Here is a 22,133-nt window from a genome sequence, read left to right on the forward strand (position 1 = left end):
GGAATGAGGGAAGGAAGAAAAAGAGCAGGTGAGCAGAAATAGAATCAGAGGGCTTTCCCCACAGCCACTGAAGGCTCTTTTTAAAGTGCTCCAACAGACCAAGCCGCCTACATGTAACTAGCATAGCCCAGCTCCTGCTACAAAACAGCCGTGTCAATTTTAAATTCCCATTATATTCATATCTGTAAATATGCTGATATATAAGATATGCATTTTATACACATATGTATCGTGCACATTCATAAATCAGAGTGTTAACATATTATAATAAGCAAAGAATCATCTTCACCAATAGACAAGCCCCTGCATCCCTCCCCATCTGGTCTATGTCAGACAGTACATATGCGAGTTTACAAAATGGACCGTCAAACCTTGGTCGTCCCCGACAGCAGGCTCGGGATCCATGAGCTGAGCCGGCTCCCCGGGCATGGGCGTGCACAGACCTGGGACCTCAGGGTTCCTCACTAGGGGCTGGCGCACGGAAGGACGGCGTCCACTCCTCAAGGGAGAGGCCTGGTGGGGCCCTGGCTTGCCTCCCAGGAGTTTGTGGGCTGACTTGGGCTCCAGCGAGGGGTGTGCCACCAGAGGGTGTGCCACAATCTAGCTCAGGAAGAATGAGGAGTTTCCTGCATGATGCTAGCTCCTTCCTCATGTACGGAACCCACAAACCCTTATCGTCTCCCCCCTCCGTCTCTTCCCAATTCTAAAGAGCACGGTGGCTGCTGACACACCTGTAAGAAACTGTCCGGCCTGGAGGCCGCTATCACAACACGTCCTGGATGCACCCCGGATTCTCCTCCACTCTGCACCATCGGGGACCCAGACTTTGGTCACTGTCATCCCACAATAACGCAAACACACGAGACAAAGAAAGAAAAGGGTGGGTTTCCCCATGCCTCCTGCCTCCTCTTTTCGTTTAATAGAATTACCATCCCACCAGATGGGCTTTTTATTATTGTTTTTAATACTGGGATTTAACAAAAATGCTGTGAACAGGGAGTTGCCTTTTCCTCCCACCCTGACTGTCCATCGTGGCTTCAGATGTTGTTCCAGGACAAAATGCTGGTGTGAGACAAGGCCTGGGCACTGAGTCCTTTACACGAGACCCAGGCTGCCTGAAAACAATGACCTCATCCGGAAAGGCTCAGGAAAGAGGCATTTTCCCCCTGGCCAGTAATGCCCGACGCGGGGTTGGATTACCCGCCACCCACAGTCCAGTGTTTCTCCCGGTTATTTTTGAACACCGGAGCTTTTGCAAACTGGAAATGCTGTAAAGACACAGTTTAAATGGGAGAAGACACTTAGGATAAAATATTTCCAGCATCAGAGACAGGTATTGGCTAAGAGGTAGACGGAAACTGGCATCATTGTTTTAAGTGCGATCATTTCATTCCTGCAATAAAGGCATAAATCCCAGCTCCCACCGTCTCCCCATTGACAGACTATGCAGTCGCATTGTTTAGATATACAGTTTGAGCAACGGAACGTTCCCAGCTTCCTCTCTTCCTCTCTGGGTGGTATTTTTGTTGTTTTATTTTGAAATGGCTCTGGGGAGAGCCAGACTCATGGCTCTCCGCCTCCCCCCTCCAGGCCAGGCCACTGCCTGGAAGTTTCTGCCCCTGATAAGGTCCTCCTGACTTGGCCCCAGCGCCAGGCGCCAGATGAAGGCGCACGACTGGAGGACTCATTGATAACATGCTTGGCATTGCAGAGCTGTCACAGGCTGGCGGCTGCCAAAGGCCCATTGCATTTATTGAAATCCCCTGATTGCGCCTAATGCTTAGCATTCTCCTGACAGTGAGTCCCTGCTTTAGCCCTAGCGTTTTTTGTTCCTGTCTCGGGATTCTTACCATAAGGATGGAATGGAAGTCTTTATAGTTGTGTTTTTTTAATCCCCTGAGCCTTCATTCTGGATGTAATGGACGCCAGTTTTTCCTACTCCCTTGCAGTCTCAGATTATCATTCAGACCTGATTTGAAATGAAAGGGGGAAGAAGAAGCCACGCGTAATGCTGTAGCTATTTTCTGGGGCTAATATAGAATTCTAGTTTAAAAGCAACTTGCACCAGTTCCTGGCTTCTTCCAAGGCAGGGCAGCCCATGAGGGAAGGTGGGGGGTGGAGGTTGGGGGGCGGTGAGAGGGGCAATCCGATATTGAAAGTGACTTTTTGAACAGTTAGCCAATAAAGGAGTTCCTTCCTAGTCATGGTCCCCCAAATTTGACTTATTGGTTGAGCCAGAGATAATTAGATTGGCAATTTATTAGATTCCACAAACCAACTGCTTAAACACGGTTTAAAACGCACAACTATTTCCTAATCAAATGGCAATGATACCCCTCCAATGACCTTTGCAAATCAGAGATAGTGCTCTGTGTCCTTCACCTGAGGCAACTCAGTCATCTTAGGAACCTGGAGAAGTCTTTACACCACCATGCACCCCAGAATCCTGCCCAGGAAAGCAACTGTCAGCCAGAACACTTAACACATAAAAAATGCTGCAAATTGCATAGGCACCTGTACTTGAGAAACGCTTGATTAAACACCATTAAACAGGTTTCTTATCTGTGGTCTTCTCAGAGACATGACTATGCATGTGTGCCCTGTAACGTTAAAAGGATAAGGTCAGAAGCACTTTCCAAATTTATTTGACCAGCAAGCCCCCGACCCCAGCACAAATATTAACTTCCCACAAAGAGGAGTTTGGAAAACATTGCTCTAGGGAAGGAGAGAGCAAGAAGGGATGTTAGAGATCATTTATTTCACAGCATCAAAGAGGAGAAATCTTAAAGCCAGAGGAGTTTAGGGAATATCAAGTTAGGTATAGGTTCTTCTTTCTTTCCTTATTGAATGGGACCGTTTAAGAAATTCAATTTTCCTCTTTCCCAATGGAATCATTTCTCTTATGGAATTCAATTTGCTTGAAGTTTCTGTCTCTTTGGCTTAGTTTAAAGGCCACACAGCAGTCTGAGGAGGACAATTCTGCCTGCCAGCATTTGGGTCTGCTATTTGGATGCGTGATAGGCCAGTGCGCCTGGCTCGGTTTGGGGTGTGATCCCAGGGATGGTACCATGCCCCAATAACATAGATGCCGCACGTTCTCAGGCACACAGCACGTCTGACAACATATTCTGTTGAAAGGCCCGGCCTAGGTCTGCTTTGCGATGACAGAATAGGACACGGGGCCTGCCCTAATGCAATTTATGACAAGGCTGAGAGGGAGAAGAGCAGCTATCAGTAACAAAACACGCACAGGGCCCTGCCCTCATCTTTTAAACTAAGCAGAAGAGACAGAAATGTCAAGCAAATTGAATTCCATAAGAAAAACGATTCCATTGGGAAAGAGGAAAACTAAGTTTCTTAAAAGGTCCTATTCAATAAGGAAGAGGAACCTAGATCCCACCTAGGAAGACACAGGAAAAAGGTCAAATACGGATTTGCCATCTCCCTTGAACTTGTGTTCCAATGACATTGCCGATGATAATGACACGGGAAACCGGACTGGAACTCGTGGCGTCCCCCTGCGCAGGATGGTTCCCGGGCTCTTGTTCAGTGGAGTTGAAGAATGGAACCACAGACAAAGGGTGGCATAGTAAAAGGTGGAAATTTATTGAAAAACAGTCACAGACTCCCATGTGGGGAGGGGGAAGGAGTCACCCTGAGTCCCTTTTCTCTACCGTTTATAAAGGCTGCAGATCTTTGTGCCTTGATGTCCCCTCTGATTGGTCACTATCCCCTCTGATTTGGTCACTATGGCAACTTCGGAGCTCAAACCTCTGTGAGGTAGTGATGTTCCCTCCTTCTCCCTTATTGTTTTCCTATTCCCTTTGGGCTCTCCTCTTCCCTCTCTGAATGAGGGGTTTCCTTTTCTTTATTTTGTAAATGTGTATTTTCTGCAGCTCCCAGCTCCCTTATTCTATGGAAATGTACCTTCTGCTATCCCCAGCTCCCTTATTCTATGGAAATGCACCCTTTGCATTTCTGTACCCCTGTGCTTTTTCCATGGACCCCTTCTTTCCTAAAATTTCCTAACCCTGCCTATTTCACCCCTAAAAACTCCTTTCAACAACATGATAACATTGAAGAGACGGGGTGCAGATAAAAGGGCTTCAAATTTCAGTCTGGGAAGTCAACAGCTTATTGGGGTGCCAGGCTCTTTGGCAAACCAGAACTTCCAGATTTTTGTTGCCTTCACTCGTGACAACTGGTGCTTATCAGCATATCTCAGCTACCATCCCACACAACATTCTCCTCACACACCTGTGAAGTTCTAGTTACAGTCTCTCTAGTTTCCTTCACTAGATCTCTACCCAACTTTGATGTCAATTTGCTGAGAACTGGGCCGGATTAGTCAAACTCTTGCCCTGCTAGCGCCAGTGAAGTCAAAGACAGGTTTTGGAATCCAGGATCAGGGCTCCTCGCCCAGGCCCCAGGGCGTGCCTCCCTCCTCTGTCCCCGAGGGCAGCAGGGGAAGAGTCAGAATTGGTTGTCTAAGACTCTGTTTTTATTTTCCAGGGCTGCTATGGCAAAACACCACAGAGTGGGCGGCTTCAACAACAGAAACGTACTAGTATTTTCTCACAGCTCTGGAGGCTGGAAGTCCCAGATCAAGGTGCCAGCAGGTGGGGTTTCTGAGGTCTCTCTCCGTGGCTTGCAGACGGCCACCTTCTCCTGTGTCCTCACATGGCCATCCCTCTGTCTGCGCAGGTGCCTGGTATCTCTCTCTCTCCCTCCATGTCCAATTATTCTCTTCTTATGAGGACACAGTCATATTAGATTAGGGCCTACCCTAACAACCCCATTTTAACTCAATTACTTCTCTTAAGGCCCTATCTCCAAATACAGTCATGTTCTGAGGTCCTAGGTGGGTAGGGCTTCAACATATGAATTTTGGGAGGACATAATTCAGTCCATAACAGATACTGGTGGGTCTTTTTATCCACAATCACCAAGTCCTAGGGCTGTGCTGAGGCCTCCTCACCCAGTCTGGGTTCAGTAAGAACAAGAATTCACAATAATCTGAATCTCTCGGACCCAAGACTCGGGACATGCTGGAGGGGGAGGGAGAGCACAGAGTTCCAGGTCAGACTTTCCCTTTCCTGGTTGATGAGGTCAGAGAGAAACAATTCTTGGCCTCACTGGACACCCACACATCCCAGCTTCTGCCCCGCCCCCACTCATCACGAGCTTATTAAGGTCACTGGGAGGTGGATTTTTAAAACATTTAAGTGTCACTTACAAAACCCTCTGAGTCAGATATGCACAGCTACTAAAAAGTACGAACTGGAACGAGAGCTGGAATCTGGCAGCCCCCAGGCCTCTCGTGTCTGGGCCAATGCTCCTGAGCTGTGAGGTGATGGGTCCTGGGAGCTGGCACTGGCCCCAGACAGCTGTCGCAGCAGGCCAGCCAGGAGGCGAGCCAGCCCGGCCGGCCCGCTCAGCCCCGGGCCGCAGCACCAGCAAATGTCAGCGAGCGGGAAGGGGAACCCGCACAGGGCGAACGTGTCAGGCTGTGCTGGCTTCACATAGGGTGCGTGCAAACGACCTCTGATGGCGAGTGAGACATTCTGGGCTCATGGGTGTCCAACCCAATTGAAGCAGAACAAGACCAAAGAGCGAGCAACATTTACCATTAAAGAGAAAACCTATGTGCATCCTTCAGTCTAATAAACCTCGTTAATTTGGATTGCCCTAATTTTCAATTTAGTAACTTAGCTATTTTTTACATCATCAATTAAAAAAATGTTTTATTGAGTTCAGAGAGAGGAAGAGATAGAAACATCAATAATGAGAGAGAATCATCTATCTGCTGCCTGCTGCACGCCCCCTCCTGGAGATCAAGCCAGTAACACCGACATGTGCCCTGACCAGGAATCAAACTGTGACTTCCTGGTTTATAGGTCAATGCTCAACCGCTGAGCCACACTGGCTGGGCTAGTCATCAATTTTAAACTTAGTTCTCAAAACCTTTTCATATGAATATAAAATTCCATAACCTTTCCTGGGGTTTTAAAAGATCACTTTGCCATTTCTTTGGTATACAGGAAGTGCTTTAAGGTAAAAATTGCTTGAATCAACATATTATTAAACATATTGATGACTGTATCTTAGAGACCTCCTGCACATGCAGCACAAAACCAGCAAAGAAACAGAAGGGAAAATTAATCCCTTAAATAGAAATCTCCTTATTCATCCCTCTATTAATTCATTAACACATATGAAAAAATACTATGAATCACTAGACATTTAAGGAAAACCAACAGCACAAAGTGGGACCAAGATGAAAATACAAGCCTATGATTCTAGAGAAAACAGATAATTCAGTCAACAGAAAAAGATCTAACTAAAAATGCAAATTCGGTTCATATTCTCTAAGGTATTTGAGGACACACTGTATCCATGAAATAAAAATGGGGAAACATTAAAGAAGCAATAAGAGAAAAAGAGAGTTTGGGGAAATTACAAATGATTTTAGAAAGAAAAGAAATTTAATAAGTAGGCTAAGAAGAAAATTTCAAGGAGATCTTCAAGAAGGTAGAACAAAATAAAAAAAAGAGAGAAAATATGAAAGAAGAATTAAGAGAGATGGAGGAACAGAGACAGCAAGGGGGAGAAGAGAATAAAAGGAAATGCAAGGATCTGAAGAAGGACATAGATTTTCATATCGAAAGGGCAAGCTAGGTGCTGAATAGACTGAAGGAAAAAAGACAAACAGCCAGGCATGTCCTGGTGGGATGTCACAGCCCTGAAGATACAGAGACCTCCAAAGGATCAGAGACCAATTCAGGACGCCAAGAACTCAAGCTGCGTCAGACTTGGCAGCTACTGTGATGTCAGGAGACAGGGAAACAAAGCCTCCCAAGTATTAAGGAAAACACTGGATGTCTATACCAGGCCAATGAAGCCTGTGGGCAAAATGAGACATTTTGAATATTGGCAAGACCCCATTGACCTCGCAAGCACCCTTCCTGAAACAAACAAAACAAAACATTATTTAAAGACTAACTCAAACAGAAGGAAAAATTAATCATCAAACATAAAGCTGTAGATGCCAAGAAAATATAGAATTAGTTTAAGAATAAAATGGAGGAGGCGGGGGGAGGTGGAGGACTAGAATCCCACAATGACAGATATGTAACAGATCCAAGAACCAGTGAGTCCTACTTAGAGCATTGTCAGAGGGCTCCATGAAAACATCTTCAGGAAGTAGATTTCATTCGACAAGTTAGTATGACTAGGAGTATGGAAGATCTTAGTGATGTTATTAACGCATTCATTTGGCTTAGCCAAAAAATAATGAACTGGAATGAAAAGTTTCATGTAAATTTAAAAATCTGTGTAAGAAAACCATAGTGCAAATCTGAAACAAACTAAAAGTAACATAATTTTGAGCAAAAAAAAATTTTTAAAGTGTCCTTTCATGAAGATGCTTGACAATACCTGAGCATTCTCTTCTAACAAGACAGATCCAGTGCACAAAATAGCAATTCCTTCCCTACAGATGCAATCACTTCACAAAGTAAAATATACACATGGCCACTAAGCACATGAAAAAGTTCTCAAATAATGAACCATTAAGAAAATGCACATTTAAATCACAATAAGATGCCATCTACCAAACAAAAATACGAAATGTTGGTGAAAGTGTGAAATAATCAGAACTCTAATATATTGCTAGTGAGACTATGACATGGTACAACTTTTTTGGAAAAAGGTAGGGCATCCTATATAATAAAAGCCTAATATGCAAATTGTCCCCTCGGGCAGTCAGTCATTCAACTGGGAGACCAGGCGTTCAACCGCTCGCTATGACGTGTGTTGACCACCAGGGGGTGGCATGGAACATGGTGGATGTCGGTGATACAGCACTGGCAGTGGGCAGCAGTGCAGGCGCTGCCAGCCCTGATAGACCCCAATGAGAGTGGGACCATGGCGGGATGGTGGAGCAGGTGAGTGGGCGGCGCCAGGCCAAGGCGGATGGGAGCAGGGGCCCAGGTGCTGCCAAGGGTCCAGAGGTCAGCTGGGACCTGGCATCACCGGCCAGGCCTAGGGACTGCACCCATGTACAAATTTTGTGCACTGAGCCTCTAGTGTTATTATAAAGTTAAATATGCCCTTACCCTTTGACTTAGCAATTTCTCATCTAGATGTTTATCAAGAAAAATAAAAACACAAATTCACAAAAGACATTTCCATAAATGTTCAATAGTAGTGTTATGCATATTAGCAAAAAATTATAAACAAGTCAAAGATCCATGAATAGTATGGATAAGAAAATTGTGGCATAGCTATATAATGGGTTACTATTCAGCAATGAAAAGGGCCGAGTCAATTCTATATACAACAACACAGATGAATCACACAGACCTAATGCTGAGCAATAGAAGTCTTACACAAAAGAGTTCATAATGTATGAATCCATTCATGGAAAGTTCTAGAAGAAGCAAATCTAATTAGAACTGTGGCTGGCTGGGAGAGGAGTTCAATGACAAGGGATACAAGAAAATATCTGGGTTGTGGAAATGTTCAATATTGTGACAGAACTATATATTGCATAGATGTATTTATGTGTAAAAATTATGTGGCCAAGATCTGTACCTTTCAATGTATGCCAATTATACCTTAAAAAATAAGTATTAAAAATAATAGAGGGAGTGGCAGCTTGGATGAAACAAGAATGGCAGAGTATTGATAATTGTTGAAACTGGGTGATGGATATGTGAGGTTCATTATACTGCTTTGTTAAGTTTTTATTGTAGAAATATTCAAACATATGCAGAGTAAAAAATATACACTGAATTTTAACTTTGTATGACAGCAACATGACCAGATGTTTAGAATTTTAGTATGTTTAGCTTAAAGATTCAATTGTCTAATTATTATTATTTCTTTTTGAATGAAGCTAAAAAATAAGATTTCAGTCTTCTGTTTTTAAGCATTTCCTCTAAATACCACAATGTAAGTGAGGGAAGGTTTTATTGCTAATAATAATAATAATAAAGATAAACTGCATATAATCATTAATATGCTATCTTTCTAATACATTGGTTTTTGAAATACCATAGATATTCCAATGTGTTATAGAAGAATTTTAGTTAAATGAGTGAAACGTTTGAATCTGGTGAAGCTGAACTTGAGAATAAGAGTTTACAGAATTTAAAAAGTTTTAATGAGAAGAATGATTTACTTGTATTTTAACCTCTATTATTTATTTTTTTTAATCTTTAACCAATGGTCTGTTTTGACAATACTTTGAACAATATATAAGAATAAAAACACTTTAAAACAGCATAACAAGCAATATCACTAGAAGTGTTCATATGAATAAGTCAACTCAACCAATGAAAATACAATCTTAGTTGCTAAGCATTCAGCAGTTCTCAGACCATTCATTCTAAAAAATGAAAATATTTAAACAATTCATTTGTTGGATTTCTAAAATAAAAATTATATCAGCTCTCACTACTGATTTTAAATGTGAAAAGTGGGAGTATCCAAGATGAACTAATTCAGACATTTATAAACTCCAATAGGAAAATTCTACATATAATTTATGCTGAAAAAAACTTACTAGTTATGATACATAGAAGAGACTGAAATACTATAAGCTTTACAATCTTAGAAAGAAATAAACTAAATAAAAATTATTTATGCTGCTTCAGCCTGGAATGCTTCATATCCCCCTCATAGACATCCTCTCCACCCACTGTTCATAATAATTTTATCACCTTCAACACTCAGCTCAAAGGCCACTTCTTCCCTAAAGCCGTCCCTTCTGATCCCAGTCCAAATTCATCACTTTATCCTTTGTGTTTAACCTCATTCATAGCACATTCACCTTATAGGATTGCTTACCTCTGTATGTGTCTTTTAACAGGTCTATGTTTTTAGTAATGGTGGAAGAAGTGGTAGGTATTACTGTACCCATTTTACAGATGAGAAACCAAAGACTGAGAAAGAAGAAATAGCTTCCCCTAAGGTCCCATACCTCCAGTGGCAGCACCAGGGTCCCAGGACAAACTGTTTCTCAAGCCCAGGCTCTTCAGGACTACAAGCTGCTGCCCTGAGAAACACCTGAGCAGGTCAGGGTTTAGTCATCTTCATTGCCCCCAAAGCACCGGGTCTGTGCTTTATACCTTGCACACTCTGAAATGCTCTTTGAATTTGGTCTTAGTTTATAATATGTTCTGTGAGAAAAAGCTGTTCAATTAAAAGTTTATCAGGTTGTTCATCTGAACAGAGCTCAGAAGGTTCCCAGGCATGGGCGAGGGCCACCCCCTACTGGAGAATCAATTTCTCACATGCAACTTCTTGCCTTCTTGCTAGCATGAGCTTGACTCCTATACTTACTAAATCTTTATCCCTGGAAAAAACTGTGGGTTCTCTTTTTAGAAATAATATGCAAAGTATCTACTCACATGCCTAGAAATTCACACACACAAAAAGATACTAAACTTAACGCTCTCATGAAACAAACCGCTTCTTATCAGTGTGGTTAGATCAGCAAAGTCTGACTTTTGAATAATATGGATACTGTATGCCTGTGAGACCTATGCCTAAATCCAGGCTGCCACCTGCCACCTGCAATTTACTTGGCATTTCTCTGGTTTGGCTTTTCCAGTTACTTAGTGTTTTGAACAATCTCTCTCTCTCTCTCTCTCTCTCTCTCTCTCTCTCTCTCTCTCTCTCTCACACACACACACACACACACACACACACACACACACACACACACACACCACTCATAACATCTGTGAGGTGCCTTGGAGTAACAAGAGTTTAAGCCACATAAACTAAACAGGTAATTATATAGTGCTTCTCAGGAGAATATTTTCATAAATGGGGATTATGAATAAATCGGCTTTGGCCAGCTAATAAACTAGAATCTAGGATGTGCATTGCATATTGGCGGAGATTTCTAAAGCCCCGTTTTAAGCTCCCCTTTAATTGGTTATAGCTCATTTTTCATATCATTTTTGATAAAGGTGTTCCCAGGAAAAGCCTGTTGGTTATTCTGCGGGGGGAGAGGGTTAACAAAATGGGCCAGGCAAATCTCTCCCTTCCTGAGTGGCTTGGGGTGGGGGAGGGTAGAGTGCCCAGTGTCTTTTCTTCTGGCAAGCTTGGGAATGTGAAAGTACATTTGGTTACAGGCTATTTCTACAAAGAGAATCCACAGATTGGTTCCAAGGATAAAGATTTAGTGGATTGTTGACTCCAAAAGGAGCCAGGCCCAATGACAGTGAATTCTGATTCAAAGACAAACTTATGAATAGTTCATCAGCTGAAGTGGAAAGCTGCTTTATAATTCCTTTCATGTATACCCCCCTTAGGACTTTTTCAAAGGCTTGGGTAGTTGTGCCAAAAATCGCCACGTTCACTGAGGTAGCTTAAACAATATGGTGCGGCTGTAGAAATAAGTGTGCATTCTCCTTCAAGAGCACCAGGTCTAATTCTTCAACTAAACCTGTGCAGAATCAGCTCAAAAAAGGGGCTGAGAAGGGTCTGTTGCATGCCAGCAATGTACTTCGTGTACCACATCTTAGATAGATGGGTATTTGTGCTCATGCACAAGCCTTCTAGGCAAGAGCACAGGAATTTGTTAAAATCTAAAACAAAACGACAGGCAGAATAATCACTTGACTAGAACCAACCAGTCTGAGCTGTGTTTTAAAGCAATTACTAATCTGTAATTTACTGACAAAGAATTAAGATTAGGATACGAATCCAACAAGCAGACTTGCTGGACATCATCCTACATCCCAAAGTCAAATGTGGGCACCCCTGAGGGTCTTGCCATGGCCCAGCAGGGGACAGGTCAATGGTGGGCAGGATGCACATTAGAAGGGTAAGGAAAGACCACGAATAGTGGAAACGGGAGGGAATGTTCTGAAAAACGTGGTTTGCAGAGGTTGAACCTGATGAATAAGGATGAAGGACAAGGGAACTGGACATGTTTTGGAGGTAAGCAAACACAGGAGACATAGCAAATGTAAGAAGTCGTTCATTCAACAAAATGGACTCAGAACCTTGATGAGAAAGGCTGTGCACCATGATGGCACGAACACAAAAGCAGTCTCTCTAATACTGAGTGCCACGCTGAAGCAGAAAAGGGCAAGAAAATACGAAAGTTATTTAAGATATAAATTGAATGTGTGCAGGAAGCCTCAATACAGAAAAATCATAATGAAGAGTTTGAAATTGTACGAAATATCTTGTTTTCCATGCAGAAGACTGCAGTGCAAAGACGGGCTGACGGGCTGTGAATCAAATTGTTTGATAATACATTTCATTGGGTTATTTCCCAAGACAAATAGCCAACAGGTCAGGTTTACCCTGAAACATCTAATACAAGAAAGTCATCATCCTATATAATAAAAGCCTAATATGCTAAGTGTCCAGTCGTCTGGTGATGGGTCAACTATTCAAACAATCAAAGCGTAATATGCTAATGATATGCTAAGGCTGCTCAACTGCTCACTATGATGTGCACTGACCACCAGGGGGCAGACAGTCAACTTGGTGACCAGTCGCTATGACATGCACTGACCACCAGGGGGCAGACACTCTGACCGGTAGGTTAGCTTGCTGCTGGGGTCCGGCCAATCAGGACTGAGCAAGATGGGTCGGACACACCCTGGAGCCCTCCCATGGTCCCTTCCCCAGCTAGCCAACTTCCTGCGTCCCTCCCTGGCCCCAATCTTGTACCGGTGGGGTTCCTTAGCCTGGCCTGCGCCCTCTCGCAACCCCGGACCACTCAGGGGATGTCAGAAAGCCAGTTCAGCCTGATCCCGCAGGCCACTCCCCTCAGGAAGGCACCAGACACAGGACTCATGGCTGGCGAGCACTGCTGCAGCAGTGGCGCCAGCCTCTCCCAATCGCGACTGATTGGGTGAGAGCCTGCCGCAGGCGCAGTGAGGCAGGGATGAGCAGGAGCGGCAGGTAGGGGCTGCAGACAGTGTTGGACTGTGGGTTTTGGCCCAATCCCTGCAGGCCACCCAGAGGGACCCCACATGTGCACGAATTTGTGCACCGGGCCTCTAGTGCTTACTATAAAGGACTAGACCAGCCATGGGCAAACTAAGGCCCGCGGGCCAGATCCGGCCCGTTTGAAATGAATAAAACTATTGAAAAAAAAGACCGTACCCTTTTATGTAATGATGTTTACTTTGAATTTATATTAGTTCACACAAACACTCCATCCATGCTTTTGTTCCGGCCCTCCAGTCCAGTTTAAGAACCCATTGTGGCCCTCGAGTCAGAAAGTTTGCCCACCCCTGGACTAGACTCATGTAACAAATACCAAGTCAAACTCAAATCTTCAAACCTGACTCTCAAGTCCAAGAATACACTCCTTCCTGATGTCACCCTCAGAATCTGATGATCCACCATCAAGAATCTGATGCGTATCTAAATACGGAGATAGGAAAACTAACTACTCACAAGCAAGCACAGCAAAGTTTAACTCTTCTTGGGAGTTGAATCGATTCAGGTATAGGCCCTCTCTCTAGGACAGACTTTAGGTGCTTTGTTTACAGGTGCAGTCTATCACCTAAGCTACATAAACAATATTGTATTAGTAGCAGCAGTGCCAGCTCGGTCCTCAACCAAGTGTCTAAGTTCTGTGGGATACCCTTAGCAATAAATAAATTCTGAACTATGAGCTATTCTCACAAACGTCACTGGCAATGATGGTACCAAAATTGTCCCTAAGGAACAAGTCAATGCACATTCCAATATGGAAGCACGAACAACAGGCTATTCAAATCCCATTACCTAATTTTTTCCTGGACGAGTGTACCAAGCAGGGCTTGGTGTTGGAAGGAGGAGAGAGAACAATTTCTCTCTAAACACTGATGTGATGAAACCCGAGGCTAAAGCCACCCAAGGCAACTGCTGAATTGTGATGAGAAGGAGCAGGGTTCTAGGAGATAACCTTTGGGGGAAATATTTTCCTAAGGCAGGGGACGTGTTCTGCTATTTGATTTGTGAGATCCCCCAAGGGGCTGCGTTATCCTAACTCCCATTCACTAGGAGGAGAATGGCCTGCTGCTCTGATTCATTATGTTTCAGAGTTTTGTTCAACTTAAAAAAATACAAATTAAAAAACCTTGCCCAGTTCTGTGGAAAAGCAAAACAGCCTCTCCCTTGACTTCCAGGAAGCCTGCAAGACATCATTAATATACTTTCTGGCACACAGAGTGGCATATTAGAGACCAGCACTGTCAATAGAAATCTAATGGGCCCTGGCTGGTTTGGCTCAGTGGATAGAGCACAGGCCTGAGGACTGAAGGGTCCTGGGTTCAATTCCGGTTGCAGGCTTGATCCCCAGCCCTGGTTGGGGCATATACAGGAGGGAACCAATCAATGTGTCTCTCTCATCATTGATGTTTCTATCTCTCTCTCCCTCTCCCGCTCCCTTCCTCTCTGAAATCAATAAAAATATGTTTTTTAAAAAAGAAATGTAATGGGAGCCACATATGTCACTTACATTTTCATAGTAACCACACTAAAAAAGTAAAAGGAAACAGGTAAGATAAATTATAATAATTATCTTATTTAACCCAATATATCAAGATATTATTCTTTCAACAAGCGCTCAGTAGCCAAAAGTGGCCAATGGCCACCATGCGGACAGTGCAATTAGAGGCCATAACACCCCAAAGTTCTCCAGTTTGGGCTTGGGTTCTGTTCTGTTCTTAATGACAGATTTACTAAGGTATGAACCCCACTGCCCTGGGCTTCCTGAATCCCAGCCATTGGAAACTAATTACAGAGGTTTCCACGTTCTTCCTAAGATACTTTGCTCATCGGGTTTTCAAAGCCTGTTTTAGTAGCAGGTCTTTAATTGTTCCCGTGTGCAGAGGCAGACAAAACGTGTACAACTCAACAGTCTTGGTGACGGGAAACCTTATGAAAGCCTCCCTTGGCCACAAGGAAAGCGGCATTTAAAGAGAAACCTCCCATGAGAAGGATGGCAGGGTGGCATGCTGCCGAGCTACCGCTAGAGAAAGTGACGCAGCGACTGCCGCGTTCATTCGGAAGCAGGCACCAGGCCAAGGCTGTCACGTGACAGCCAAGCAGCTACACCCTCTGCAGTCATCACCAGACCTCTTCACCCATCAACAAAACAAACAAACAAAAACAGCCCCTAGGATCCTGAAAGGGCTTCCTCCTGCCTGCCAAGTCCTCTCTCCAGACTCTGCCACAAACATCTTGCCATACATGAGGGCAAAGTGAGGGACCCCCTTTCTTAGAACCCCAAACCAGAACGAGCAGATAACTGGAAGCAGTAGCAATACCCATGAAAGTAAATAGTGAATTTCTGATTAAAGGTCATATGTTTATTAACTGCCTGTTATTCTTCTGTATTTTATGGTATCACTGTCACTTTAGAAATTTGACATTTCTTGTGACTTTTTTCTCTTCCTAAATAAATACTCACTTATAGACTTAATTTTGTATTCATAAGTTTTCATTCTTTTGCCTAACGTGGGATCCCCAAATTGTAAGTTTCAGGCTCACAAAGCTTACATCTCTCCCAAATTAACAACAATAACTGCACATACCACCATTCCCACCACATGTACACACATGCATGTACACACACACACACACACACACACACACACACTTGGGCAAGAAGAACTGTCATGTAACTAAAATCTGTGACTCTAAAGTAAATGGTTTACTCAGGTCAAGGATACCCCCTGGGATCCCCCATCTACTCCTTTCACAGGTTTCACAGAGGTAGAGTGACTCACTAGGGCTTTGGCAACTATCAGAATTGTCTTCAGATGCAATCCTGACAGAATACACACTTTGGCTCCCCAGAAAGAAATGCATGGGTCCATATCTGCACACTGAGTGTTTGAATTCCATCCTCTCACTAAGAAAAGGTGAAGCTCTGGAACACTGGCCCATCCCTCACTCATCCCTTAAATTTCCAAAGACATTCTGATGTGTCCACTCACAGATGGCTTATGAGCTCATAGCTGTTTATATGTGACCTTGAAAAGGCCAGTCCACGACTGTGACCCTATTCAGGATAGTCTTATCTGACTTTGTGCCCCAGGAGCCTGAACTCTATGCTGCGTCAGTGCCCTTGACTTCTGCTTCGAGTTGGGCCCAGGTTATGGAGGTCCCTGGTGGGGGACCTGAGAGTGGGGGTGTATAGTCCCTATGTGGTGTCTCTGTCTGAGACTCTTGTTGTCACAAGAACAACAGTAACGAAGCCATCTTATTTCTGCTTGTTACAAGCTCGGCACTGTGTACTGCTGTCCAGCCTCCCAGTAGAAATTTGTGTTCGCTAGGGTTTTACATAATTTTCTTCCGCTTATTGGCTTGTTTGCAGTCAGCCCACTTCAACTTACCATGAGCTCTTCTCTTGCTATATGATGGCTTTTATAGGAACTGGGCATGCTCCCCGTCTTCCGATGTTCAGTTTCCATGGGGACAGTGTTGAGACTGGTGAAGAAGCCAAGTGTAAAGGTTATGAGGGCCCCAAGTCTCACAGTCACACGGACCACGCTAGGACCAGGGTGGCCAGCCCTCGTGCTAGACTTGCCTATCAGTCAGGGTCTAGGCAGGAAACAGATGGAACATTCACTGAATTATTTGAAAAGAATTTTAAAAGGAGGATATTTACAAAGGTGTGGTAAGGATTTATATAAACCTACAAACGACATGCAGTGTCCCTAAAGAAGCTAGGGGTGGAGTAGATGCTGGGTGTGAAGTGGGTAGCCCAATGGAGAGGCTACCTGATAGGAGCTGTGGCCTTTAATAGGGGGACAGACCACCAACAGTGACCTGGAGGGGAAAGAGGTGCCCTCCCACTCTCAGATCTCCTACCAGGGGCCCCCTAGGCTGGGCCCAACTCAAAGCAGAGGTCAAGGGCACTGACGCAGCATCAAGGTCAGGCTCCTGGAGCACAACAGAGAGGAGCTAAAGGAACATATGGGAGATATTCAGCATATCCTTCAGATGAGAGAGAAAATGTTTTCATTACAAAGAGTATTAATTATAGCTAATTAAAAGCTATAATAGTTCCTTCGTAAGACCTAAAAGTGACAGTGTAGAGGTAAAAGAGGGTTTTTAAACCAACATAAGTGCATAAGACAGCAAATTAAAAAACAAAAGGTCCACCTGACTGCACTTAACCAAGGCTACTTTCTACTGGCCGTGCTCCCCAAGGTCACGCGGGCTTTCTCGACTTGGTTCCACTTCACTGTGACCGCACGGTGAGACGCGCGTGCTGGTGGACAGAAGCTCAGCAGATGACAGCTCTCACTGTTGTCACCAGTGGAAAATTGTAGTGATATGTGGAACCAGCTGGTGCAGGTTGGTCTATGACTCAAGAATATTGGGGCTTTTTAGGATAAGATTGAATCTGCTCAATAAAACTGTCCATGATTTTTTAATAATTATTCTTACCTGTTACAAATCAAACTCCAAGGCAATGAATCGCCACCTTTCCTGAAGTCCCATCCAGAATGAAATACATACCTTCTAGCCCAGCTATTTCCACGACATAACTGGATTTTGATACCTGAGTGGGGACTTCATAAGGACGAAACTGAGCAGACAGCATCCTGGGATAAGACACTGCCTGGCAAGGAGGAGGCCAGCTCCCACTGTGTGGGCCTCCTCAGATGGCAGACGAGCGGGCGAGCTTCTGCTCTGGAACTAGTGCAGGACAGATGGGAGGCCGGGACCCCACTCAATTCCTTGCATTTGGTTATGGAGAAACAAGGGAGCCATGACTCCAAGAGACAGTGGTTTTAAGCACACAATAGTAAGATCTGGCCATGAACTACACTGCTCAGAGAAATACAATCTCAGTGAAGATCAAGGGGAGGGGGAAATAAAAAGCATGGACTGCTGACTGGTGTGGCTCGGTGATTATTGACCTATGAACCAGGAGGTCACGGTTCTATTCCCAGTCAGGGCACATGCCTGGGTACAGGCTCGATCCCCGGTGTGGGGCGTGCAGGAGGCAGCCAATCCATGATCCTCCCTCATCATTGATGTTTCTATCTCTCTCTCCCTCTCCCTTTCTCTCTGAAATCAATTTTTAAAAAAGCTAAAAGAAAAAAAATAAAAAAGCAGGGACTGCCAACAAGCCCTCCCGTACCCCAGTGTTTCTTTTCCCCGGTGAAGGGAATTATAGGGCTTCTAACCCCACACGTCCTGCCGCTGCTGTTTACTTAGAGAGAGCACAACCTTGTCATCTGGGTTTCTTTGTTTTGGTTTTCTTGGTTTGTTTGTTTTTTGTAGTTGCACTAAAGAACTCCCGGGGATCTTCCTACTTCATTCCACAGGACGGCTTCCCTTCAAGGGGCTGATTCTAAGAAAACTTCATTTCTTCCAGTAACAGAATAGTAAAACCAGCGAGGAATCCACCCACATCTTTCTCCAAAGACAAACCACCGCAATTGATAGATATCACTATCACAGAGAACGGTGTGCCTGTCCACTTACTAATAAAAATACACCAGTGGGTTGAGTGACAGCTAAACGGGGTTCACATGGGACAAAACTGGGACCTACTCGGTGTTATCTGCATTCTGTACTGGGACCTACTGTGTTATCTGCATTCTGTACTGGAAGGCGCTGCATTTATAGGGTCTACATTCCAACCTGGACTTGAAAATCCATCTCCCAGAAATGCCGAGAGAGGAACATCAAAAATATATCAGAACCAGCCCTAACAAGCATTTTACTTTCTGGAACATTCTTCCCCGAAGAGCATTGCCTGACGTGGCCTTCCGATATTGTTCAGCCTGGGACTGAGTGCCTTCCCTTCCTGTTTATTAATCACAGGTTTGGGGCTGGTTTTTGAATTAACTTCATTTAGAGCATGAAATCATCCACTTGGCCCCGCAGACTTCACATCTCATCCCACAGCTGAGAGACGAAAGGTCACCGAGGCAAAGGGACCTGCTGCAGGACCAGACAGCCACCGAGTCCAGCCCAGAGCGAAGGTCTCTGGACAAGAGTCGGGGCTTTTTCTGATCTGGCGCTTCTGGGTCCCCAGCCAAACACGGCCACTCAGACAGAAGCTGTCACCGGGCAGCACTGCCAGGAGCCAGGAGCCAGGAGCCAGGAGCCGGCAGCCTATGGTGAAAGCTGCACTTGGAAAAGGGCTGGGGACTCTGAGTGCCGGGAGCCGGTCCATCCTTGCTGTTTCAAGGGACCTGGCATATATGGCATACGGTTCTTAATATGTTTGCTCACCTTCTTGGCACTGTGTTTTAACCAAGGTCACCTCTCCGAGAAAGGTTGAATCCCCAGGTAGGGATTTTCCCCTGAAGTTAGGGAGGGAATAAAACCCCTCAACTAAGTGCCAGGCGGGTAATTAATCCCTTTAACTACGAACAATCATGCTTAAACTACATAATCTTTTCTCCCTGGAATGGAGATAAGAAACGCCCTAACCTTTGTAATAGAGATTGATAGGATTGAATCAACTGGTATAAATACAGTTGTAACAAGACAGAAAGACACAGAACTCAGAACACAGAACTTAGAACAGAATCAAGAAGACAGAACCTACACGGAGCCTAGAGACAGAAGAACTTCGCTGGAGAGAGCATGCCGGAGGATCCTGGAGAGGGACTGGCCTCGGAGCCTAGAGACAGAGCCTAGCGGGAGAACATGGCAAGGGATCCTGGACTGAACCTGACCACAGAGATTGGCAGGAGAACCTGACTGGAACCTGGACACTGAACCTGACTGGAGAGCCTGGACAGAACCTGGCTGGAGAACCTAGCGTGGGAACATGGCTACAGAACCTCGCTGGAAATCCGAAGCAGAACCTCTCTGGAGATCCAGACCAAAACTTGGCTGGAGATCCTGGCTAGAGATCCTGGCTAGGCTGCTGATCAACTGAACACTGTCTCCATGTCATTCCTTCTTCGCCGACTCCGTCCACACCTTTGGGGACCCCTGGACCCGCTGGGGCAGGACCCCGGCATCTGAGGTCTGGTGTCCTCGCCACTCATGTTACCAAACGATCCCCGAGCCACAGCTGGGTGTGCCCAACTCCTGACGCGATGCCTCCTCCAACCTCCAGCCCGAAGAGGCAGCGCCACACACGAGTATAAAACACTCCTTCCGTCTCTCTTGGGATTACACACCCACCAGAGCGGGTCGATGTGGCTTATTTGGGTGCAGCCTGCACAGAAGTCGATAGCAGATTATTCCATGTAAACTGTTCGCAGATTCAGAAAACTACAAGAAAGCCTTGACAATTCTCCACTCACTGTAATAAGAAGAAAGAAAATTGACCCCACATTATATTCTTATAGAAAATAATTATAATTAAAAAGAAACCTTCAGATTTCCTTCTCCCCTCGTCCTCTCCCTCCTCTGTTCCCCTGTTAATGCCATGAAGGCAGAAGTTACTCCAATGTTGACCCTGAGTGTTCTTAAAGAAAGAAGGAAAAGGAAAGAAAGGTGAGAGCTGTGGTTGGGTGGCTCAGCTGGTTGGAGCGTCTTCCCATACACCAAAAGGATTCTTGGTCAGGGCACATCCCTACGTACAGGGTCCATCCCTGGTTGGGGTGTGAACAGGAGGCAACTGATCTATGTTTCTCTCTCACATTCATCTCTCTCTCTCTCTCTCTCTCTCTCTCTCTCTCCCCCTCCCTCCCTCCTCCCCTTCCTCTCTCAAATCAATAAACATATCCTAGGGTGAGGATGAAATTTTTTTAAAAGGTAAGAAAAGAAAAACAATATTGTATTAACCGTAAGTTAATACTCTGAGTGTTACTTATGGTTAATATAATATTGTTCTTAATAAACTCGGTAACTTTCCTGGAAGCACAGACTTTCCTATTTGGTGCCGGGGAAAAGGCAAAAGGATTTCTTAGATAGGCTGAGGGCCAAGGGAGTTGGAAGAGAGAGCCAAGAACGAAAATTCCAGTCATTTAAGTTGCTCTGTGCGGGGAGCATTGCCCTTTCCTCCTAATTAGCTGGCCAAACACACTCATTTTCCCAAACACACCTACAATTAGTATCCAGCCCTCTTCCTCCAATTCTTTCCAAGTCAAATCAGTTGCTAGGAAAGGACAAGCCTGGGAATTTGGGAATCTTCTGCTCTTTTCCCACTATGAACACATTTAGTAAAAGAAAACGAAAACCAAATTACATTCCTTAAAAGTTTGTATTTCCTCACAGTGCCTCCTCCCTGATAAGCGATGCAGGCTAATCCTGCAGCTGATCTACCCTCACGCGGCCCAGAGGGTGAAGCCACGCTCCTCCTGACCTCAGCCTTCACCGTGACCTTTCCTGTCCACGAGAAACACGCAGTAACAGTCAGTGCTTAGAGTTTGAAGCTTAAAATTGAAGTGCAGACATCTGAAAGAAAACATTTCTCTGAACAATAGGTTTTAATTGTCAACCGAGTTATTATACTTCTGAATCCTTTCTTTTTAAAAAAAATATATTTTTATTGTTTTTTATTAATTTTTTTACAGAGAGGAAGGGAGAGGGATAGAGTTAGAAACACCGATCAGCTGCCTCCTGCACACCCCCTACTGGGGATGTGCCCGCAACCAAGGTACATGCCCTTGACCGGAATCGAACCTGGGACCCTTCAGTCCACAGGCTGACACTCTATCCACTGAGCCAAACCAGTCAGGGCCTTCTGAATCCTTTCATGTGCATACCAAGAATAAGGAAACATTAACAGAAAAATAATGTGGAAAAAAAATAAAGTGATCATGTTATAGAGAGTCCTTGAAATTAGCCCTAAGAGGTAGGTACGCAGGTTGGAGCAATCAAATTCTACTACCCACGCGGACGGTGTGACTCAGGGGTTGAGCACTGACTCATGAACCAAGAGGTCTCAGGTTCAATTCCTGGTCAGGGCTTGATGCCAGTAGGCGGCGGGCAGGAGACAGCTGATGGCTCTCATCCATGTTTCTATCTCTCTCCCCCTCTCCCTTCCTCTCTCTAAAATCAATAAAAACATATTTTAAAAAAATTCTACCTCGCCATCATATGGAGCCAGGTCATAGAGGTTCTATCTGTCCCCACTTTTTCCTCTATTTACCACCAAAAACACTCCCGGTGTTTTCACAAAAGGGCAGTGTGAGGACACAGCAGAAAATCCCTCTGGTGCTATCAGATGTGCA

The 22,133-nt window shown here is 44.6% G+C and overlaps 1 protein-coding gene across 2 annotated transcripts in view; it reads right to left on the reverse strand.

The window, feature by feature from the left end:
• The window catches only part of ABLIM1 (actin binding LIM protein 1), a 243,771-nt gene that overhangs the window by 182,796 nt on the left and 38,842 nt on the right, over positions 1-22,133 (reverse strand). Inside the window, exon 1 of one of the 2 annotated variants that reach the window (XM_059661511.1) lies at positions 372-517. The exons of the other annotated variant lie outside the window; for it this stretch is intronic. Coding sequence (XP_059517494.1) covers positions 372-429 — 58 coding nt within the window. The 5' untranslated portion in view covers positions 430-517. Of the gene's footprint in view, positions 1-371; positions 518-22,133 lie in introns of those variants that run through there. 2 annotated transcript variants of the gene reach the window in all.

The sequence above is a fragment of the Myotis daubentonii genome, chromosome 13, assembly GCF_963259705.1.
Source record: "Myotis daubentonii chromosome 13, mMyoDau2.1, whole genome shotgun sequence".
Lineage (NCBI taxonomy): Eukaryota > Metazoa > Chordata > Mammalia > Chiroptera > Vespertilionidae > Myotis > Myotis daubentonii.